The 25,616-nt window shown below is 34.0% G+C and overlaps 2 protein-coding genes across 2 annotated transcripts; one reads left to right on the forward strand and one right to left on the reverse strand.

The window, feature by feature from the left end:
* Positions 1 to 8,809: 8,809 nt before the first annotated feature.
* LOC126975008 (UDP-N-acetylhexosamine pyrophosphorylase-like protein 1) lies at positions 8,810 to 15,408 on the reverse strand. Its single transcript, XM_050822797.1, has one exon. The coding sequence runs from the start codon at positions 15,078 to 15,080 to the stop codon at positions 13,617 to 13,619; it is 1,464 nt and encodes a 487-aa protein (XP_050678754.1). The 5' UTR covers positions 15,081 to 15,408; the 3' UTR covers positions 8,810 to 13,616.
* A 4,972-nt stretch (positions 15,409 to 20,380) lies between these two features.
* LOC126975264 (uncharacterized) lies at positions 20,381 to 25,353 on the forward strand. The gene is made up of 2 exons (XM_050823077.1): positions 20,381 to 21,238; positions 24,846 to 25,353. The coding sequence occupies exons 1-2, from the start codon at positions 20,423 to 20,425 to the stop codon at positions 25,035 to 25,037; spliced, it is 1,008 nt and encodes a 335-aa protein (XP_050679034.1). The 5' UTR covers positions 20,381 to 20,422; the 3' UTR covers positions 25,038 to 25,353.
* The last annotated feature ends 263 nt before the right edge of the window (positions 25,354 to 25,616 follow it).

Consider the following 25,616-nt stretch of genomic DNA (forward strand, 5'->3'; position numbering starts at 1 on the left):
ACATACGATGTTAAGTCTCATTTGCTAAGCAATTTCACTAGCTACGGCGCCCTTCAGACCGAAACACAGTAATGATTACACATTACTGCTTCACGGCAGAAATAGGCTCCGTTATGGTACCCATAATCTAGCCGGCATCCTACGACACCCTTGGGCCTGGGACTTCCCTATTCCTTTTATGCCCCGGTGAAGCACCGAGCCGCTTATCGGCCTGGTGTTCTCTTGCAGATCACTGGTTGCATCTCAGTGACATTGGGTTGTGTTTTTTCAGTAAACGTGACCACAGATACGATAAAGAAAAAAGGGCAGTAAAATATTTTATTTATCTTGTAAGTACAGTATAGAACAGCGCATAATCAAAATAAAACAATGTGTTATATGTATAAAGGTCTTTCCCGATCTTCCTAAAAATATTAGAGAGCTGTTTAATGTTTAATATAATGGTCTAATAGATAAATGCTTATATAGTTTAAATAAATATACCTGTATATTTCAAATTATTTACATATGATTTAATATTTAATAACGCTATTTATGTAAAAAATAATAAAATAAAACTTAAATAATCTAACAAAATTAATTAATTACAAATAGAAAATATTATTAAGAACGCTATCGGCAGGTAAGGTGCCCATGAAGCTGGCAACGTTACCTCTTTGTATAGCCAAACTCTTATCCTTTGACAGAGGTACGTACCAGATCTTGGGTCACCTGTTAAATCGCCTGGATAGGCGTCTAACCGATTTAACAGGTGCTATCCAGCTCTTTTATGAGTTTTTGTGCCGATAAACCCCAACGACACATCGTCTCCACCCCAAAGGGAACAAATATGTATCCATCACCGAGTGATGCATATTTCCTCCGCTTTAGGTTTTCGGCAGTTTCCGCCGCTGCACCTCCCGCTCTAGATGAATTGTATATGAAAATATATATAACTCAAAGGTGACTGACTGACTGACATAGTGATCTATCAACGCACAGCACAAACCACTGGGCTCAATCAGCTAAGCAAGGATTTTGATTAAATCTACTCCCAAGGGAATAAAATAGGGGATGAAACTATGTATAAAACTTTGTCAATTTTAAACCAATCGGGCTGAGAATTTGCATGCATAAAGCTACTATGACGTAGGCATCCCCTAGGAAAGGATTTTGATATAGTCTACTTAAGATTAGTAACTTTTCAGTTTAAAATATACGAAAGTTGTAGGCCCAAATTAAAGCCGCAAAAGCTATACCTAGTTAATAATAATACTTCTTAACGCGAGCGAAGCCGCGGGCAAAAGCTAGTTGTCTTACGCCACACATTACAAGGAACCTACAATTTGAGTTACAACAATAATAATATCTAAATTTGACCTTAAATAATCCTTTCTCTCTCGTGTGAAGGTCGTTTGGTCGATTTTACTTTCAATTTATAACCGCTATGTGCTTGTAAAACTTGTTATGATGTTTTTAATCTATTTGTAATAGTTTTTGTGCTGAGAAATACATTCTCTACTAGCGTATGGTTGAGACTTTGTTCGCGCAGTATTCGACCATTTTATTGTTCGATATTATATATTTTTACAATAATACAATAACCTATTACTTTATTTACAATACTATGACTACATCAAATTAAAACTATCATTACGTGGAAGCGTATCAAGAATACTGGTGGCATTTCCGTGCTGGATAGCTAGGCTGATCCGTTGACCGAAATAGCTGCCAGTGCTTAGGTTTCCAGTAGCCTTATTGAGGCGCGAAGATAGTATTTTGAACATTCTCCGCGCCTCTGGGCCCCACAGGTGGTGGAATTCAGTCGCTGGAATCAACACGAATAGGTCCTCTGAGCACTCCCCGTGATAAATGCGGTAGAACATGCAGAGACAACCCAAACCTCAACGCTGAACTCAACGCCAAAGAATCAAGCCGATCGGAGATTACTTTATCGTCGTTTGAATACACCAAGCTTTTTAGAAGCCAGTTTGGCCTTCTTTTCCAAGTCGTCGCTAGATATATCGACGCCAAGTATGCCAATACAGGCTGTGGCAGTTAAAGGAGTGATCTTGAATCGAGGGCATACGACGAAGGGAGATTTTTTAGCGGTGAACGCACGAACTCGTGTCTTCTCGGGGTTAAATTGGACTAGATTTTGTCGGCCTGATTCCGAGACTTTGCAAAGTATAGTCTCGATTTCAGACACAAGTTTGTTCCGATTCTCTGCGTCTGCATAGCAATGAATACTGCTGATTTGCAGCATATCATTGATATGCATAAGAAACAGTGTAGGGGATAGCACGCAGCCTTGCGGGACCTTAAACCTTTAGCCTGTTCTGAGATTAGTGAGTACAGATACGAGTAAACGACATAAGTGAAATGTGTGTAGATAGTTTTTTTTATATTTAATGTACAGACTAGCGAGTTCGTTATTATGTTAATTGCGTAAAAAAATGCCTAAATGTTATTTGCGCCTACAATTGAAGTAGCACTCAACTTGTATTTTTGCCTATATTTTTTTGTATGTATTAGTGTTGGTGCAATAAGTAAATAAATAAATAAATAGGTAGTAAGTACCTAAAACAGACTCTGTTAAAATGTCAGCTGTCTAGCTTTTTTTATATTAGAGAGGGCAAACGGGTAGTGGCTTAACTGGAGAAAATTAAAAAGAAACACCACTCATAGACACCAGAGATATTATGTTGATTGTTGCTAGTCTTTGGAAGTTGCTACTCTTCTTCCATTAAAAATCCTGTAAATAATCCATCACAAAAACACTCAAGATATTGATATTAACATATCGCCGCACATCACAAATGAAATACGATGGAACGCGGTCAAACTCGTTCTTACAAAAATTGAATGTTACTCAATGAGATCGTCGTCGTTGGGTGATTCTAGGTAATTTAGCCATAATATTAAATTGTTTGACAGGTCCGTTGGTATTATGAGATTATTCTGATAGAAGTAAATGACCGGAGTAATAATTGTAATTAAATCATAGACTAATATTATACAGTAGAAGAAGGTCATGATGAAACTATAGAAAGATTTGCAGTGTCGAGCGAAGACTTATTGGAACTTAAGGTCTGTAATCCGCAGTCATTCGACTTGCAACCCCAATACTTAAACCAGAAGTTCTGCTTATATATATTTTTTGAAGTTAAACTTCTTTAGGCGCGTTATGAAAAAATGATGAGAGTGAAATTTTAAGATGCGAGCGCATCACTGTAACACACAAGTAACAGGTTGAAGTTGGTTCCTAAAATTTTCTAACGTTTGTGGGCTTTTTTTTGTTTCTTCGTACATTATTATGACAGGCAAAGGGTTTAAGCCCATACAGCCGTATTCATTATTTAATAATTAATTGTCAAAGCCATCTTACAAGATATATATATGTTTATAATACTTGCAAAATATATCTATTTATTTGCGGTGCGTGTGGAAGATGCAGCTGCTGTACTCAATATCATTTGTTATATTATATTAATTAACATTTTCTCGATACATTTACTTTTGACTTATTCGTGTAAAGCATTGATGATTTGACGTTTGAGTATGTTTTGTTGCATCACTACATCATCTTTTTTTTTCATCATTTCGGCCAGAAGACGTTAACTGCTGGACAAAGGCCTCCCCCAAAGATCGCCATGTCATAAATAGTACGCTTAGGTTGATATATTTCATTTAACAATAATGTTTGAAACGGAAATATTAAAACTTCATCGAAAAAATAATAATAAAAGGTAACGCATAAAAACGCAGTACTCACACACTTCTACTCTCTCTCACACACACACTCGCTGTTGTAATCTTTTAACTGTTAGTATATAATATTATTTGTAAATTAATTATTAATTAAGTCTATTCTGTAAATATAATATGATTTATTTTTATAATTAACCTTTTGTGGCTTTATGTAAAACCTAGATTATTATTGTAAAAATATTTTTTACACTGTTGATTACGAATAAATAATATATATATATATATATATATATATATATATATATATATATATACCTACCTAATATAAGCAAATACATAAGAGTTATTAAATACAGAAGATGTATCAATCCATACGTCAGCCATGTGCTTATTGACTGAATTAAAACAATATAATGAATAAAAGAGCGGGAAGCCCAACCCAGAATTTAAAAATCGAATTATTTCTTTTATAGAATGTTTGAATTGTAAAAAGGCAGAGATGTCTGGATCCAAGCTAGTTAACGAAATGTCAAGGTAAACAAATAGTTCGAGAATGTAAATCAATAAATTGTCTCAATCGAGGAAATAGATTTTATTATTTAAATTTATTTCGAGGTGAACTTTAATATTGTTGTTATTGGAATATCTAAATACCATTTTGTTTTTTTTATTAAACGTATTAATTGATACAGAATTTAAATAAGAATTAATACTAAATCTGTAAATATTATTAAAAATGCTGTGTATATCTACAAAAGTAAGTGGTAGATACAAAATTATTCTTTTCTCAGGCTGACTGCCTGGGTCATAAAAACAGAGCTTAAACCTCGGTTTGAAACCTAAAATTTGGCACAAATATTTCTTCAATGAGGTCTAGAAATTTTTTTGAAAATTTTACTCTTAAAGGAATATAATAAGGTATGATCGGTTGCATGCAGAAAATAAGGGACGAGACGAGCAGGGCGTTCAGTTGATGGTAATTGATTCGCCCTGCCCATTAATGTTTGGGTTTTTCAAGAATCCTGAGCGGCACTGCATTGTAATGGGTAGGGCGTATCAATTACCATCAGCTGAAAGTCCTGCTCCTCTCGTCCTTTATTTTTATAAAATAAACTCTAACGTTTAATTAGTCAGTCGTTAAGTATTAAAATCTTAGATCATTTATACATCTAAAAAGACTGTGACAGCTGTGATAAATCGAAAAAAATTAGGTTGACTGTTAACCTCTATTTTGAACAATGCACGCGCACAAAATGACATCATCGCAGTAGCTTGTCACACACACTAAAGTAATAAACCTGGCCTGTTCTCATCGGGTGTCTAGCAGCAAGAGACAAAAAAATTATCTTAGATTGAAATGTCAAAAGTAGTTAATGTATTCAAATGTCAAACTTGGATGGCCAGCATAAAGTACTCAATGACTCACCTATAACTTGAAAAACTAAATGCAAATTAATAAAAAAAAACACAAGAGTTATACCAGAGGAGGTATATATAAGAGGTACCACAACGGCGCCTATTGCTGCCGTGAAGCAGTAATGTGTAAACATACTGTGTTTTGGTCTGAAGGGCGCCGTAACTAGTGGAATTACTGGGCAAAGGATACTAACAACCTATGCATCAAGATGACGAGTTGAGTTGTAGTGGCACTCAGAATTTATGAGTTTTTCAAGAATCCTGAGCGGCACTGCATTGTGATGGGCAGGGCGTATCAATAACCATCAGCTGAACGTCAAAATACTCACTTTTAGTTTTAATAAGGTATATTGAAACATTTGCTATGTATAGTTTAATAACTCTTGAAATTTCTGACAGTAGACGGTAGTTATTTATCTCTACCTGTAGATAGTATATTGGGAACGGCCGTATGTGATCTTCTATTAAGAGAGGAATCGATTCTATTAACACTTCGTCTGTATCAATATTATATTAACAGTACCAAAAATGTTAGGTTCACAATTGAACGTAGGTAATTCCAGAAAAACGTTCCAAGCCACAATCACATCAAAATTGAGTTAAGAACACAAAACTGGTCACGTGATTCATAATTCATATTATAAACAAAAATGGCAGCCCTACTGTCACTCTCTACGGCCGTTTTCAATAACCTATCTTTTTTTCATGGAATAGGAGGACAAACGAGCGCACGGGTCACCTGGTGTTAAGTGATCACCGCCGCCCACAATCTCTTGCAACACCACAGGAATCACAGGAGCGTTGCCGGCCTGTCGTATCGTCCCGTAAACACCGCACAAGGAAGCTCATTCCACAGCTTTGCAGTACGTGGAAGAAAGCTCCTTAAAAACCGCCCTGTGGAGGACCGCCACACATCCAGATGGTGGAGATGATATCCTAACTTGTGGCGTGTCGTGTGAAGGTGGAATTCTGCGGCAGGAATCAGGTTAAACAGCTCTTCCATCCAGCCGTTCACAGAGCACTATCTATAGTTTAATTTACTAGAGGTAGACAAATCTATCCTTTAACGCTTACTTACATTTCAATAACCTATTGACAGATAGCATTGGACTATAACTATATTGGACATAACTGTGGATAGATAAGATCTTGTCATTAAACGGTGACAGCAATGTATCCGTAAGTTAAACTAAGGATAGATAGTTTATTGAAAACGGCCGTAAATGTCATCATAATTTGGTAGCCCAACCCACATGTCTGTAATACGCTTATATTTATTAAACTTTATACACGAATTCCTTAAAATGTTATATGTCTGTAAAAAAAAATAACAATCTAATATTTAAAATTCTCGTGTCATGGTGTGAAACTTTGAACCCCTCCGAAACGGCTTAACCGATTCTCATAAAATTTTGAGTGCATATTGGGTAGGTCTGAGAATCGGACAACATCTATTTTTCATCCCCCTAAATGTTAAGGGTGGTCCACACGAAATTTTTTATTTAAATTTTTTAGACTTTTTTTTTAAATTTGTTTGATTGTGAGTCAGCATTACAAATACATACAACTTCAAATTTTCACCCATCTAAGATAAACAGTTACTTTTGTATCGCGATTTTAATATCGGCAATACAACGTTTGCTGGGTCAGCTAGTATTATATAGAATAGAAAACCATAAGGAGTGAAAATAACATAACATACTGCAACAACACTTGGCAAACGTCATGAAGCAACATCAGTTCGTAAAAGGGCTTTGACATGGAGAGAAGAACTGATAAGAAACTGCCAGCCCATCTTATAAATCATATAACAACTTTACCTATTCAATACAATTTTAGGTGGCTTGTGTCAAAGTCAAAAAAATCTTTATTCACTGTAAAACTTTATAAGTTATTAGTGCAGTCAGGATGAAGTACAAAAGTTAGAATAGCATTCAACTGAGTATAACAATATTCATTAACAAAATTTAGAACATTAATTCCAACTATCTTTATCATTCAAATAATCTTTCACATTATAATAGGCCTTAGATGTTAATTTATTTTTTACGATACATTTAAATTTTTTAATAGGTAATATTTTAATTTCACTTGGGAGTTTATTATAAAATACAACACAATCCACATTAAAAGATTTAACAATTTTACGGAGCCTAGTAGATGGAATTGCGAGTTTATGTTTGTTTCGAGTATTGACACTGTGTACATCACTATTCTTTTTAAATTGGCTAATATTTTTATGAGCGTATAGGATGTTCTCGTATATGTACTGACAGTGTACTGTCATAGTATTTATTTCACTAAACTTAATTTCTTTCATTAAACTGTTTAGAACCAGACAAGAACCATGCATCATTATCCTCTTTATAATCTACTATACTATAGTAAGCCTTTTTTGTCAAAGAAGCTTTTATATATATCTTGAATTTGTTCTCAGTGAGTCCTAGTATAACTGTATGGTATTTTATTGTAAAACTAGCTGAATCAGCAAACGTTGTATTGCCGATGTTAAAATCGCGATACAAAAGTAACTGTTGATCGTAGATGGGTGAAAATTTTAAGTTGTATGTATTTTTAATGCTGACTCATAATCAAACAAATTTAAAAAATAAATAAAAAAAAATCGTGTGGACTACCCTTAACATTTAGGGGAATGAAAAATAGATGTTGTCCGATTCTCAGACCTAACGAATATGCACTAAAATTTCATAAGAATCGGTCAAGCCGTTTCCGAGGAGATCAAAGTTTAACACCATGACACGAGAATTTTAAATAATAGAAATAAGAGTGAATACCATATAGGAACAGGATTGCTGTGTGTGTGTGTCGTGTTTTTGTTACTTTTCGAGGTACATATGTTTTTTTACCAGTGGGAAGCTCATTTGCACAGGATGCTGGCTAGATTATGGGTATTTCTGCCGTGAATCAGTAATGTGTAAGCATTATTGTGTTTCGGTCTTAAGGGCGCCGTAGCTAGTGAAATTACTGGGTAAATGAGACTAACAACCTATTCATCAAGATGACGAGAGTGGTGTTGTAGTGGCACTCAGAATTTTCGGATTTTTCAAGAATCCTGAGCGGCACTGCATCGTGATGGGCAGGGCGAATCAATTACCATCAGCTGAACGTCAAAATACTCACTTTTAGTTTTTATAAGGTACATTGAAACATTTGCTCTGTATAGTTAAATAACTCTTGCGTTTCAACACACCTTATTCATTGATTGCAATCAGGTAGTTATTACTACTATTATTATTATAATTCGTCTACATTCCACTTTGTTTAGCACATAGCTTTCAAGTACCAGTACCAGTGGGAGGCTCCTTTGTACCGGAAGCCGGCTAGATTATGGGTACCACAACGGCGCCTATATCTGCCGTGAAGCAGTAATGTGTAAACATTACTGTGTTTCGGTCTGTGAAACTCGCTAGTGAAATTACTGGGCAAATGAGATTTAACATCTTGTGTCAGGGTGACGAGCGCAATTGTGGTGTTGCTCAGAGTTTTTGGGTTTTTCAAGAATCCTGAGTGGCACTGCATTGTAATGGGTAGGGCGTATCAATTACCATCAGTTAAACGTCCTGCTCGTCTCGTCCCTTATTTTCATAAAGAAAAAAAAAGTATTTCGTTTATAAGGTTGTATACATATTTAGGTTGTTTTGTAATATGTCGCTTTGTGTTGTGCGGGAAAAATAAAACCAAATTAAGTTATACGATAATTTATTGTAGATAATAATTATAAGTATTACATCTAATTAAAATACAGGAACGTAAAAATAATCTAACAAATAATGTATTTAAGTACCTACGCACGATGGTTATTATTTAAGCTCCCGTACATGAAAAGGGAAATAAATCAAATCAAAATCACTTCATTCATAAAGGTCAACACTTAGGAAAGTCAAAAACTTTTACAGTTACCACCATTTTCTGAAAGTGTGTGGAAATAAACATATTTAGTTGGTTGATTTGTTTTTTACTATTTCCATTCCAATTTGATTTGATTTACTTTCCACTTTTGCATCACAATGAACTAATGATTACAATACATTATGTAAAGTAATGGAACAAAAATACTCAATACTTGGAACCATTTTGTTTTAAATTTAGCGATTATCACCGGATAAAATCGGTTTGTATCGATTATTTGGAGTATAAACGCTGTGGGAGTTGTTTTATTAACCCGTTAATTCCGCGTAAAGCCAAAAGAAAACCGTAAGGTCATTGAAACGTTGTGCTCACTCATTCGGCGATGAAAAAAACTTTTCTCAACCAGTTTATTAATAAAAAACCTTTAATATAAACGTTAGGTTAAAGGTAGAACATAGCCGAATAAAAAGCTCTTCATATATTTCAATCTCTTTCAAAAGGCTGTACCGTCAAGTCTAGAAATCTTCTTTCAAAGGCTAGCAACATATATTTTAAACTCTGATGTCCATGGGCGGTGGTCCTTTTTAATTTTCGGCAGTTAAGCCACTTACCGTATGCCCTATTTATTATAAAAAAAGCTACACAGATAAAATTATAATGTTAGAGTATGTTTTACTATTACAGTTAATAAAAACAAACATGATGTATTATTAACTAACAATTTTTCACACATTCTTAAAGCACGATCTTTTTAACCAATCATAGGTATTAAATTGTGAGGGATTATTTGAACGATAAATATAGTTGGGACTAATGTTGCTAAATTTATTGTTAATAAATATTTGTATACTCATTTGAATACCTTTTGTACTTCAACCTGACTTACACTAAATAACTTTTAAAATTTTACAGCGAAAAAAATATTTTTTTAATTTTAGTCAAATTAGCACTTCCCCGTTTGCCCATCTAACATAAAAATATTAGCTTGATAACAAATGAACAGTTTTTTATCAAACATAAACATTTAATGAACTTTCATCATAGCCATTAGCCCAGAAAACATTAAAATAACATTAATTAATTAAGATTGTGTTGTTTATTGATGATAAGCCTAACGATGTTTTGATGGGGTAGTGTTTAAAGATTTTTACAAGAAAATAAACGATTTTAAATGTTTTATGAATGCGTTTTTACAGTGATTCGATCACTAATCGTTCCATGTTTTAGGGTCTCTGCCAGCGGGCTGTAGGTATATCATCGACCCCTGAAGCTTTCAATGTTGATTTAAGAGTGGCAATGAATGTCCTGCCACGTCTTCCCTTAAAGCTCAACCTTTTCCGAAGTGATGGTAAATGTAAATTTATGACATTCATGTGTCATTTGCTTGGCCTGCGTGAATAAATTGATTTTGATTTGATTTGTAACTAATAAATCAGTTCCGTATTCGACTTCTGGTATTTTATCTTGTTAACTTGTGAAGACAAAACACACACCACCAGCGGAGGTTACGTCAAAATGACAAATTTCCACCTGGTTCATGTTGACGTCTGGCATTCAAGAACCGTGCGATTTTCGAGAAATTTCATGACTCGTACAGCAAAATTGTGAAATCAATTACTAGTCGCTACTATGAATAGATCATTCTCCCAAATTAAAGTCATTTAACCCATCTCTTGACACCTGGTGTTGCGGTGTCCATGTGCGGTTCCCTCATCACTCCCCGCCAATCAGCTTTTTACCCATTCCCCCTTATAAGAGTATAAAACAAAATATATCTCTCATTTGCAAATTGTTTAAAAATCTCACAAACAAAACCGAAATAACATCTAATCGGTTAACGTTTAAGTACATAGAAAACTTTATGTTCGTTTTTTTTTCTATCTTTAACGGTATATTTCATCGTAATACGGCTTATGCAGATTTTATTGAATAAACTGGTTCAGAACGGTTTTTTCTATCACCAATACATTTCAGACAAAAAACAGTTTTAATTTGAGTGATTTTACCTATTTCATTTATTTGTCACAAGACGAGCCTTGTAAAACAAAACCTTATTAAAACCTGACTATTTATAGATTAATAAAGGTTTTAAAGCAACTCCCATGATTTCTCGATCTAATTTAAAGAAACGCGACGGTTTTACTCGGATTATCAGAAGGGCCAAAACATACAAATAAGTCTTCTAACCAAAAACTAACATAAATGGAATATTTTTATTAACAGCTAGTTATACAATTATAATACTAAATAAAATTTATAGTAACATTAAAATCTAAGGTCCGTACTCAAAAAGACGTTTCAATTCGTAATCCGCTATCAACTGTAGTCCATCTCTTTCATGCACAGGTATGAAGACAGTGACAAAATACACTTACGGCCGTTCCCAATATTCAGTCTATCTCCGGTTGTAGCCTACTTGAAATAAAAATCGTTCGTAACTTTTCTGTCCCATTAAATTATCGACGGTAACTCACCTTATCCGTACATGCTGTTTGTCAATGGGAGGACGTATAGCTTACCAGCGATAGAAGTTTGTATGGAAATTTCAATTCACGCGTCCCAATATAATGCGATAAGAATATTGGGACAGCTTCAGATTATTGACAGCTAGTTACTGACAGTAGAAGGTAGTAATTTATCTCTATCTATAGATAGTATATTGGGAACGGCCGTAAATCCGGTATTACGTATTAAGACGCCTGCTGGAATACGAACCTGGTCATAGAGCACAGATTTCAGGTCAATCACCTTGAGACATAATATGTTAAGTTTCATTTGCCCAGTAATCTTAGGAATTATTATATTTAAGAAACACATTACTGCATACGGCAGAAATAGGCGCCGTTCTGGTACCCATAATCAAGCCGGTATCCTGTGCAAAGGAGCCTCACAATACAATATTAGATCAATAACAGGATAATATATGTGCTTCATGACCAAAATATACATATATGTTATGTTAATTACAATAAAGAAAAGTTATATATTTCTCGCACCACGAAAATAACTCATTTTAAAAAATTTTAAAATTAAAAATGAATGCGAACGGCTGCATAGCTGTGAGAACGGTACTGTTGATATTATTCCCTCAACCGCACCTATTGCTCTAGAGGGTAGCGGTACTAGTACTGTCACTATTCTGATTAGCATGGCCCTTACAATACATAATTCACGACTTAAACATTTACGACTTCTAACATACATTATTTTTTAAACACAATACAGGACAGTATATATAAAAACAAGTGATAAATAAAAAAAATGTGAAAAAGTATAATTTTTTTGACTAGAATACACTAGATTTATACCAATTTTTTTTTTTTGTTGTAATGTACAATTTCATTTTATTCAAGTACAATGTAAATAAATGGTTATTTCGCAGATGCACATTTGGCGAAATGAAGAACAAATACTAGAAAAGACAATTTTATTAGAGTGCCGACCGGTGCACCAGACTCACGCAGGTGTGCGCGGAATGCGGGTGGGGCGTAGCTAACTGCGATGCATAAACATGTCACTCCCGACAAAGGGCAGCGATATACGGTTCAAACCACATTCGGCCCATCACTATTAATAAATAAATCACCAATTCTTACGGATATCTCATCAACAAATAATAAACTTGGTAGATAACAGTTACAAAAAATAACATAATAAAATCTATTTAGAATTTATATTGCCATGTTTAAATATTCAGCAATTGCAAAGAAATAAATGTACCTAAAAAATAGAACATAAAAACAAATATATATAATAAATATATATTACAGCCCATGATAAGTGAAGAAAAATAGGTAAGCAAAAAAATTATGATGACATAGAATAAAAAAATACATACAGAAACACACACAAAAATTACCACTACCAAAAGAGGTTTATCTAACCATTACACTATAGGTAAGGGTTGCCAATCGTACTTCAAAATAGAGTTTTGTATTCTTTTTCATGTAGATGTACTTATATAATCTAAAACCTACAATGAAATCATTTTTTTTTTACAAAAAAATTTCTTTTTAAGTATGTGATTGTTAACATAACATAACAAAATACATTTCTATTTACTGAACTAATTAATGTTGTTAATATTTGTATATTTTTATATTGTTGGTACTCATATGAATTCAAATTAAAAATTTAAAAAATAATTATCATTTTAATTAATGTTTTTTTTTGTCCTCTCCCAAAAATACTTTTCTAATAACTTGGCAACCCTACTATTGGTGTTAAATTTCGACTCACATTAAGCCACTTAGCATTACCAAATAAAGTTTCTACATTCTAGTACATTATGTAATGATACTAAGAAACCATTAAGTAATATTAATTGCATTAATTAAATTATTCGCTAATGTACAATTAGTAATACATTTGCCTAATATTATTGAAATATATACAAATAAAAATCACTACCGATTTCGGCAATGAACGAATATTGGAAATAATTTCGAATTTAATCCACATTTGTTTCTTTCACAAATTTTAACAAACATACAGATTTTATAGAGAAAAATCAACCATCTTTTGTAATTTTTAAACAAATCACCTTCCCAGGAAGTGTTATCAGATTGCTTTTTAAATGTATTTCATTTAATTTTATCACCATATTTATCTATGATAACAATATCAAATTAAATCTGTTTCTAGTGATTACCATTCTTATATCCGTTAGTTGTCTCATGCATACTCTTCAAATGGAATGGCGAAATTGCGAACACTTCATTCTCCACTAACTCTTTCAAGTCCTCACCTCCATAGGAAAGTAATGGAGATATTTCCAGTTCTATATCATCAGCGATAATACCACCAGCCTGTCTGATATATTTCCTATGAAGTCTCAGCACATCCTCGCGGGCTGTAGATGGACAATCTTTCTTAGCTTCATCAGAGTTCTTTAATGCAGAGAATTCCACATCCCGATCAACTTCCAGACAGATAAAGTTCTCAGCAAACTCAAACACATCAAATATGAATTTCTCTATTTTAATACCATTTGGTACTGTTGGTTTCTGTTTGATACCAAGACTGTCTACAAAAGGAATCTTCTTTTTCGCCAAATGCAGCTTAAGTTTCTTTTCAAAGTCTGAAATTTTGTTGAGGAAATCAGCAGAAAAGTAATGGTTGCATATGTTACCTGCTGAGAATGTTAGCCGTCCGTCAGGGTTCTTCCTTTCTGCAGCTTCATCTGTAAGCTCGGAGTACTCTACAACTTTGTAGTGTCCATTCACCCGGCAAACAACACCAACAGGCTCACTAGGTGACGACTTCTGTACCACTTTTGCAGCACAGTCAGCATTCTTGCTTTTGCAGTAACCAATGAAGACAGGATCTGCTACTTTAATGAGTATATTATCAACAGAGTGAGCATGGAGATGCTCAACTCCACGTCTCTTGATATCATCAAGGATACCTTGCGATTTTAAGGCACGATATAACCCACCATTACCATCAGGGGCAGATGATAAATGGTATTTTTCATCTAAAATTATTTTACCATCAAAATCAAAGCATGGGAGTGTACCTTGTTCAAAAAACACAATGTCATCTTCATTTAAACCAAAATAAGAGTGATCTTTGAAGAATCTTACAGTTGGACCCATAGTATGTTCAGATGTCATAATATACCATGTAATTTTTCCATACTTTCCAGTCTTTTCTTCAGACATTCTGTGCAGACGGCAAATTCTTTCAGCTTGAATTTGGAACAGGCTCTTGTGAGATGGCAAGCCTACATCATACATGCCTTTTGGATGTCCAAAACCCAACCTGGTAGCCTGGCCGCCAGCAAGTAATAAAACACCAACATTACCTTTTGAAATCTCTTCAAAACCAATCCTCTCATACTCCTCGAATTTACTTTGACTCAAACTGGACACAGATTCATAATGAGTTTGTGGAATAGGCTTCAAATCATTGTCTTGCTTTTCCAATATAAGTTGCGTACTTTCCATAGAACGGCGGAAAATTTCGTTCATCTCCCCCAAATCTAGTTTTCGTATTTCTCCCGCCAATTGCTCCCTTTCATTATCGCTAATATCCAGCCAGTACTTGATAAGGTGCTCTTGACCATGGTATGTAAGATAGTCTTTCAACTTTTCGTAAGACATTATTCCACCGCATTAAACACACTACCGAGACCGAACAGCGCGATTAGAAAGTGAATACTGATTGAATACCACATCACCTTAGTAAATTTTTCACGTTCACTAAACCCCACCACGACAAAACACGTCGGCTTGACATTTTGCATTTTGTTTATTTACAATATTATATATTGCGTAACCGCATTCGTGGCTTGTGTAATGAATATTTAAATATGCTCGTTATACATTGCGGGTTATGTTTTAGATATAGTTTTTCCGACATCCAATTAAAATACTGCAATACATTTCATTACATTATCAACATAAAATATCCAATAAATCCATTGCAATTTGTTTTGGTGAGACAGATGACAGCTGATAATAATATTATGACAGCGCATATCGTTCGTGCTTGTGCCAAGTACATTATATTTTTAATCTACTGTATTTTTAATGTAATTAGATGAAAATAAATAAATATAAACATACTACTTTTATAATTAACCCTTTGTTTATTGCATGTTAATAATTCTATTTCTTCACATAGAGCTAATGTTATATGTAATGCCACGGGATGTATGTCTATAGGCCAATCATACTTACTAGTTACTACCTACTACTACTTCCTTGGTGTACACTGTAGTGCCAGCATTTCTAAAAAAAATACCAATATCGAGGACAATAATGTCCCTTTGTTTAAATTTTTGTGTAACAGTTGAGGAAGCTCTGTAAGATTATTATGCTGCTAGACTATGCAAAAATTAAATTTGACTAAGGCAAAGTACCCACCCCAGTCCACACTACTCTCAGTATTAAAAAAAATATATATATTAATTTTTTATTTTATATTTATAGTAGGACAGCCATTGTGCCGTCAGAAGAAGTAAGGGTCACGCGATAGAAAGAGAGGCAACTTGTAGGTAAGCAAAAATATAGGTTAAAGAGATGTGCGATCTGAATTACACCTTATTGTATGGCCGCAAGAGTCCCTCTTTCTTTAATTGATTTTGTGGAGTGAGACTTCTGTAATCGTACAATTACATAGTCTTTGCTCGAAGTTATTTCAAAAGAGACTTGTGAATAGCGCAAAAATGGATAGAACGCTTGCATCATGTTGTATTGAATGAAAATTCTTTCTTGCACTAAGTATATAAAATAAGGTTACAATTTGTATGTACAAAATAATAGCTATAGTAGCACAAGTCGGCGACCTTATCGTTATTCAGCAATCTCTTCCTCAGTTAACCTAAAGGTGTAGATGACTTATTTAAAACTTGACATAAGTAAACATAATATACTATTACTTGAACTTACATTTATACTGTTAGAAGTACGTTCAGAAGACGAGGAAAAATATAGGAATTTAACGACTGCTAGAATAATAAGTCAATGTATATATTATAACATATATGTTACGGTTATACTATAAATTTTCACTAGATGACTTATTCTAACAAATAGATTATTATTAAGTTCTTAAAATGCATTGAAAGTCTCAGCTTTCTTATAAATGGGAAGAGCATTCCACCGCTCGAGAGCCTCACTCACAATTGAATTTGTAAAAAAGTGGTAGTGTGATGAAGAACAAATAAAATTCGGTTAGCTTCAGACCGCAACTAGAGCTTATGCAAATGACCCAAAAACATTTTTTTTAAATATAAGGGAGTATTTGGGTGGAAAATGATACAGAACAGAAGAGGAAGAATATGAGTGTTCTAACGAAATCGAATTGGGAGCCATTACATCTTTGTTTTTTTTATTATTGTAAACATACAGTTTCTTCTTAGAATAGTCCTGTAAAACGGTTTACACAGTTTGTGTCTACAGTTAGTATTTTTTTTTATGGAATAGGAGGACAAACGAGCGTACGGGTCACCTGTTGTTAAGTGATCACCGCCGCCCACAATCTCTTGCAACACCAGAGGAATCACAGGAGCGTTGCCGGCCTTTAAGGAAGGTGTACGCGCTTTTTAGTATAGTGCTAATGCAGCAACGAACGTAAGCGCATTGCAGTTTGATTAGGGATAGTTAGAAATTCTGCCATAGATCGCACCCTTCATGTAAGCTGTTAAGGGGGGTCAACGATCATCATATTCAGCTCCGACAATCACTTGATAATTTCATAATTTGCGCCTAAGAGTTGAAGAACGTTACTTTGTCATGGATCCAATAATCGAACCTAACCAAATTCAATCTACCGTTGAAGTATATCCTTTCCAATAAAAAAAGAATCATTGAAATCTGTTGGCGTGATTATGTTGTTCGTCCATACTCAGTACAAATTAAAGACTTATATGGTTTTCTCATGCATGCCATTGTCAGAACTCGACCAACGCGAAGCACGCCCATTTAACAAATAAAAAAAGAATCATCAAAATTAGTTCAATCCTTAGCTAAAGTCTAACTACACGAAAGTTCTGAGGTTACAAACATTAAAAAAAAATACCGGACAGATCTGGCAATGGCAACCATTAAAAAACCGTAAAAGTCTTAAATTTGCTTTATGTATGTGCGCAACAAATTTACGACTAACTCAATATCATTCTAAGATAATTCACTGTTTATTGGAAAGGATATACTTCAAAAGAAGTTTGGTGATACTTTGGTTTGGTTCTGATTATGGAATCCATAAAAAAGTAACGGAACTCTTCAATTCTTAGGAGGAAATTAACGATAGTAGGCCGAATCTGTGACAGAATTTCGAACTGTCTGTAATAAATTTCAATGCGCGTACGTACATTGCTGCATTGCAAAATTTAATAAATCTACACAAATTCAGACTAATTATTAGTATACTATAATTATACTGTATACTAATAATAAGTCTATACTATAATAATTATACTGTTAGTATATACTGTTAGTTTAGTTCGGATTGACAAAAAACTAAATATAAAAAAATAACAAAAAAAAAATCACTATTCCAAAACAATAGATATAATAATTATGTACTAAAAAGTATAAAAATAATTGCATATTTTTATTTAATCTAATTAATAAATCTAATACTAGTACCGATTATTGTTATTTTTGGAGTCAGTGTCAGGTAAAATAGGTTTGTAACTACATACATAGTTATGGATGAGATGTACTTGAACCGACACACGACGCGAGGAGGCGAGAGGCGAGAGCGGGGCCGCAGCACATCGATTCATAAATAACAATAATCGTTACTAGAATTAAATTGTATAAACATACGCAATTATTTATACACTTTTTAATAAAGGCATAAAAGGCATAAAAAGGCATTTATTTTCTCAAAATTGATTCCTTTAGAATTCTTTTTGATGTCATTTCTTATACTACTAAGGCTTCGGAAACAAATGGCGCTCTGAGAGAGAAGAAGCGGCGCAAGAAACTCTCCCAGCATTCTTTTTTTTGCGCTCTTTTCAATAAAAATATACAATATTGTACAGTCATTTCTATCGCTATAAAATAATCACAATCTAGTCCCAGGCTGTCCAATCATTTAGATATTCAGCAGTGGAGTAATAGGATTTACGACAGAGCCATTTTTTTATAAAACATTTAAATTTATTTATAGATAATGCCTCAACAGTGGCTGGGACCTTATTGTAGAAGTGTATACATTTACCCTTAAAGTTATTATGTATCTTATGAAGCCTACTAGAGTTAGTTACAAGCAATCCCTTATTTCTAGTGTTATAATAAAAAAAAAACTATTAAGAGCAAAAAGGTGACGATTTTTGTGAACGTATATTAAGTTTTCATAAATGTACTGACAATGAACAGTCATAATAATTATTTCCTTAAATTTTTCTTTGAGAGACTGTCTATAACCAAGTTGATATATATCACGAACAGCTCTCTTTTGCAGAGCAAACACCATGTCAATGTCAGCAGCATGAACCCACAGTAAAATACCGTACGTCATGATGCTGTGAAAATAACTGAAGTACACCAATCTAGCGATCGTAACATTAGTGTACTCCCTAATCTTTCTAACAGCATATGCCGCAGAGCTGAGTCTATCTGCTAGAGGGGCAATATGTGGACCACACTGAAGCTTTTTATCTAACGTGATACCCAAGAAGACCGTAGTGTCCACAAGTTCCAATCTCTGGTCATTTATAAGTACGTTGGTTTGTACCTCCGCTGTGTTTGGTGTAATGAACCGTAAACGCTTTGTTTTTTTACTGTTTAAGTGCAGATTATTCGTCTCAAACCAACGCACTATCTTTGAGAGTGCATTGCTTACCTCGTCATCAGTATCCGCACGTCGCTTCACTTTAAAAATAAGTGAAGTGTCATCAGCAAACAATACAATCTCATGGCTATCATAATGCATATTACATCTATTGTTTTGGAATAGTGTTTTTGAAATCGGTTGTTTTTTTGTTAATTTCTTTTAAAGGCCTAGTGAACAATGATTAGCAGTATTGTATTTTGTGTAATGTGAACGGGTTACAAGAACGTGAATAATTACATACTAGTGCGATTTACACGTTATCGAGGAACTATCGTGACCTAGTGATAATTGATATTTATTTATATCGCAAATATCTAAAAGCTAATATTTTTCAGCTTTCCCGTACACGAGATAATGAAAGAGAATTGGCACCAGTTGGTAGCGAGAGATGTGAAGAAATTTACAAATTAAACCACTAGAGGATTTAAGTTTTTTGTATTTAACCACATTTAAATTTGACAAAAGCTGTCATACAAATATATTTTGGTGTCCGCTTACACTACATAAAGTTTACCTTTTTGGTATTTAATACCAAAAAGACACCCTGGAAAAGGTGTCTAAGTCTAATAGACAAATTTAATTTAATTCAACGAACATAACATTTAAATAACCAGTTTAACTAATTATTTTACGTAAATCATATAAATGAAATACTACATAGTTTTGAATACATATTAAAAAACTTAGATTTAAGAAAGAAAATAAATACATGTAAATAGAAATAAAAATAAGACAAAATATATTTCCTGATCATTATTAGAGTTCAGACTGTAGTTTTCACATAATATTATTGAAATTACTTTTGTAGTCTCTTGAACCAGTATGGCATCAAACTTGACATAACCGTACCTACAAATTGTACCTAAATGAATAAAGAAATTTAATTTATTCATAATGTTACTTTTATACCTGTGCGACTTTGTGTCGTATGATGTAATTCCGTTAGGGGTAATCTTAATCATAATAATAACATGACAACACATAAAACTACTCCTGTCAAAACTATTGCTATCCAAAAGGGGCACGCGGAGACTACTTCTATAGTGTCATTTATTCTAAGTTTACAATTTGTCATTTGTCAACAGTCGACAGTGAAATAAAAGCCAAAGTTGAAAGTTGTAAAACTATGAAGTTTAGTATAAATTTATTATGAATTATGCCATTTTCTGTCACTAGCATTGCATATTTATTGCTAATTTTAATCGATTTTATCCTTAATATCATTTACAGTTTTTGCTATGGAATATTTTCACTTATAAAATTAATATTTAAGCAGATCACGAACCGGAATATGGTTGACACCTCAAAAAAGCAGAAAAGAAATTCTTCTCATTTTAAACATAACCAAACAATAACTGAACGTGGTATAATTGATGCGAACTGGCAAAAATTACTTGCAACCACGCTTTTGTCTGAGAAAAAAACTGAAAAACAGGCAAAAGATAACAAAAAGGATCAGTATACTGGGAGTTTCCGCCGTTCGCGTAAGAGAAATCGCGAGATGGACCAACCATGTGGAGCGGTCGAAGATTTAAAACATTTAAAAATAGATAATGTAGCCGAAAATTCTTCGAATAGTGAACAAAATAAAAACAAAGTAGGAAGAGGGAATAAAAAAAATAAGCTTACCAAATTTATAGCAATTGATTGTGAAATGGTTGGTATTGGATTGAACGGTGATGATAATATGTTAGCAAGAATATCGCTCGTCAACAAATTCGGTGACTGTGTTTACGACAAGTTTGTGAAACCGCGGGAAGAAGTCGTAAATTACAGAACCCAAGTTAGTGGGATTCGTAAAGAGGACTTAATAAATGGAGAAGATTTTGCTACGGTACAAAAAGAGGTGGCAGAAATACTCAAAGGACGAATATTAGTTGGGCATTCTTTAAGACACGATCTGAGTGTGCTTTTCCTATCACATCCGAAGAAGAATATTAGGGACACATCAAAATATAAGCCATTTAGAAAGGTATGTTGGTACTTATAAAGTCTAACCATAGAAGGTGCCTCCTACAGTGGTGTGTGTGTTGATACAACATGGGTACATTAAAAAAAGTGTATACACCTTCCTTAAAGGCAGGCAAAACTCCTGTGATTCCTCTGGTGTTACAAGAGAATGTGGGCGGAGGTGATCACTTAAGACCAGGTAACCCATACACTCACCTGTCTTCCTTTTTCAATAAAAAAATAAGGTGAAAAAAATTTCTCTGAAAAGAATTTTTATTCCGTGACTATTATGTTAATAATATTTGGAAGGATTTCTGTTAAATTAAACAGTTTCCATAAAAATATGGTATATCACCTGACTCTTTTTTTGTACTCTATAAAAATAGCATTTATTTGACTGACACTACATCTACACTAAACAATTATTTGTAAGCATTCCTGTGTTTTGGTCTGAAGGGCTCTGTAGCTAATAAAATTACTAGGCAAATGAGACTTAACATCCTATGTCTTAAGGTAACGAGCATAATTGTAGTGCCACTAAGAGTTTTTGGGTTTCCAAGAATCCTGAGGGGCACTGCATGGTAATGGGCAGGGTGTATCAATTACCATCACATGAACATCCTGGGTGTCTCGTCCCATATTGGCATAAAAAAAAGAATTATCAAAAAAAGTATGTATCAAGTTCCATGATGGACATTCACTAGAAGACTTCAATGGTGGCAATCTTGGGTATCTCTTAGGTATTAGGGGGAGAGGATCTTTGTAAGGGTATACCTTTGGTACTGTCTCTGTGATACTAATTCATAACTTCCCTATTATTTTTATGTTCTATTATTCTATTAAGCCCTTTTTATTCATTAGAGTATGTCTCTTAACTCAGTGTGCCGCTTGGCAAAGGCCTGCTCTAGCTCTTTCCATTGGAGTCTGTCATGAGTCACTCTTCTCCAGATTGGGCCCGCTGTGAGTTTGAGTTAATCCCATCTTGTTTTTAATTTATCTATCACATAGGTTCTCAATGTGGGCGATAATGCCCCCTTGTGGGCGTTTTAGACTTTCGGGGGTGCAGTAGAGGACCCAGAAAAAATTAGGGGGCATTGTGATGGCGCAGATGGGGCTTGGGTAGATTAAAAAATATAGTCTAAAAAGGCAAAAAAATACACGCTCATCATGTACTAAAGTAAAATAAAAAAAAATATTCTCAAAGTAGGTGGTGAGCAAAATAAGGTTGAGAAACTATGATCTATCAGATAGGAAATACCTGTGTTATTTAGGTGGTTACTAACCTTATCGTCATAGTGTCAGTGAACCCCTTGTCATCTTTCATTCTTTGAAAATTTACAGTTTAATTAGACTACTACAATTTTTTTTTGATGGAGGACTGGCTTAACCAGACAACCCAAAATATTGAAGGGTTCCACAGAGCTTCCTATAACTGAATCATAGCTGTCGGCATTTTAGCTAGAAAATTCTGTAGTTGTAGAAAAAATAGCCAGCATTGTAACACAATGTAAAGTACCTCCGTAATAAGGGGCAATGGTACTGGGCAATTGTACACATTACACAATTGTATACATTTGTAATGCTGTCAGCTATTGCGACAAAATACATCTCTGATTTTTGGGTTTTTTATAAAGATTATTGGATAATTATGATTAAAAAATGGATTGCATTGCATTTTTATTCTAAATAAAATAAAAATAATCCGCACCACAATTTTTCACCCTCTTCTGCAGCACAAAGATGGTATTAATATCTGCTGAACTGCCCTATAGCAATATACCATAAATATGAAAACCGAGAAGACATTGTTATGTGGTGGGTGATGATCGGACAGGCTGATAACTATTGCACTATACAAATTCAATTTGTACTTATGGACGATGCTGGATTAAAACCTGTGCCGTCGCGTTAAGTCCCAGAGCTCTTACCAACTAAACTAATGGCATGACTAATGATCCCTAAATCTGGGTATGTTTGTTTTCGACTACCATTTGTATATTTGAAAGAGCGTCATCTCATGTCAATTTCCTAATATGCAGTTATTGGAGTTGACCAGATTTAAATAAAACACTTTGAAAAGGTTAAAACTCATGTCACAGTACAGTTACAGTATTTTTGTATTTTTATTATTATGTTAGTTAACCCCACATTTCAAGATCTCTCCATTTCCATCTCATTTTCAGGGGGCACTGTAGATGAAATGGGTCAAAGATAGTATTTGACATAGTTGTCATTATGAAGTATAGCACTATTAATTGCCTCGGTGGTGGTATTTGCTGAATACCATTGGTATTTATACCAAAAAAGGAGTGGACAGTTTCAGAATATTTGCCAAAAACCATCTGTCAGCAAAAACCACCTCCGAGGCAATAAATATTGCTAAACTTCATAATGACAAATCCTAAATTAATCCTTGACTCATTTTATCTGCAGTCCCTCTGAAAATGAGATCTGGAAAGGTCTTGAAATGTTACTTTTACACTAGAAATTTAATTGGTAAACACAGTTAAAGTTACACAAGTTTTAAACCTTTAAAAGTGTTTTATTTAAACCTGGTCTACCCCAATAACTGCATATTAGGAAATTGACTTGAGATGTCGCTCTTTCAAATCTAAACAAATGAGAGTTGAATGAAGATATCAAGACCTACAGATCATGCCTCATGAGGATGGTTGACTTAGTTAGGTTAGGTGCTAGGACATATTTCAAGAGGTGCGGGTTCGAATTTGTATATTTAATCCCAGAAGTGAGCAATATCACTTAAAAATAACAATACTATATAACATATTTCTATATATACCTATTTCATATACAAAACAAATGTGTTACGAAATTTAAAAGAATTGTTAAAAAACGTTTGTATGGTAAAGGTTACTATAGCAAAGACTATTTTCTTAATGACACCACAAATTGGTAATGAAGCGAACACCCTCAGGCTCTTTAATTATAAATGTTTATTGTAGAATATCACATTGTAATCCATATTTTTATATTAAACAAAGCCCACTGAGTTTCTTGCGCACGTTCTTCTCAGGGTTGAGGTAGTCCATTTTAAATGGGTGGTAGTTTTTGACGTCCAATAAGTGATTTTGAATAAAAGTATTTGAATTTGAATTGCACTACCAACAAGTTATAAGTAAATACCTACCTATTAGTGGGATGAAATAAAAACATATATATATATGTGCACACTAGCCATTCCCGCCTGCATCCCTGGGCTAATTTTAAATAGAAGGAATGTTGGTATTCGAAAAATAAGTAGCCATAAACCATCTAGGATAAATTTCGCATCGAATGGTGGTAGTTTCAAGTCGATACGATCACTGGCTTAGGCTTGGAAGAGCCTCAAACAATCCTTATAATTTTCGGCTTTTAAAGCCCTTTAACTTTTTTGCTATGCATTTTAGCGAAAAAATGAAAGAGACCTTTTTTTAAAGAATTTAATTTCCTATATGATATCAACAATTTAAAATGAAAATAAGGAAAAAAAGTTTTTTTTTTTTTTCAATGTGTTTTACATGGGAAAGGGGATCCCCCCATGCGTCAGCTCAATTTTCAAGATATCAAGCTTCTTTTAGGAGGTTTTTTTTCAAAGAAACTTTTCATATGTATTTTTGTGTGTCTTTCAGATAACAAAAGGTAGTACGCCATCTTTAAAATGCCTTTCGAAAGAGATACTCGGTGTTGATATTCAACATGGGGAACACAGCTCGATAGAAGACGCCAAGGCAGCAATGCAAATATACTGTACAGTCGCTACCCATTGGGAGCAATCACTCAGTCAGAAGAAAGGGTACAGTAGGAAGTTTGTTGAGAGTTAAGAATACTATTCAATGCTTGTATTGTTTTTTTCTACCTTTTGTTTTTTTTTGTATTTGCAAAGATAATGTTAATTCTTTTTACACGTAGCAAATGTATACTTGTAGCATAATCGTTATTAGTTTTCCCTCTTTACTATGTATCCCACCTTACACCTTAGGGAGATGGGAATGGCTGAAAACCAGCGCTGCATGAAAATATTATTTCAAGCAGCATAAGCTGAGCCTACTCCCTTTTGTCTTAATGTATGTTTGTAATAAGCTGATATTGTATACTTAAATTAAGTTCAAGGCAATAAATTTTATTATTATTAATTTACATTAACTTAAAACTTCTTGTAATATACGGCCGCATTATCTCTGGACTTCGTTGGAACGTTAAGCCCCCTCCCGTACCCCTTTCACGCCCCCCGCGCTCGTAATTTTGCGCCAGTACGGCTTGCAGTTTCATTACCGGTTTGACAACCTGTATAGTCGAGTGGTTAGCGATCCTACCTACTAAGCTAGAGGTCCCGGGTTCGAATCCCGGTAGGTGCAAGCATTTATATGATGAATATGGATGTTTGTTTCCGAGTCATGGAT

Source organism: Leptidea sinapis, chromosome 2, assembly GCF_905404315.1.
Source record: "Leptidea sinapis chromosome 2, ilLepSina1.1, whole genome shotgun sequence".
Classification (NCBI taxonomy): Eukaryota; Metazoa; Arthropoda; class Insecta; order Lepidoptera; family Pieridae; genus Leptidea; species Leptidea sinapis.

Bases quoted from the DNA above. Each gene is read 5' to 3' on its own strand.
- LOC126975008 (XM_050822797.1), bottom strand. From the start codon at position 15,080: ATGTCTTACGAAAAGTTGAAAGACTATCTTACATACCATGGTCAAGAG.
- LOC126975264 (XM_050823077.1), top strand. From the start codon at position 20,423: ATGCCATTTTCTGTCACTAGCATTGCATATTTATTGCTAATTTTAATC. The intron at 21,239-24,845 runs GTATGTTGGTAC...TGTGTCTTTCAG, and splicing joins AATATAAGCCATTTAGAAAG to ATAACAAAAGGTAGTACGCC.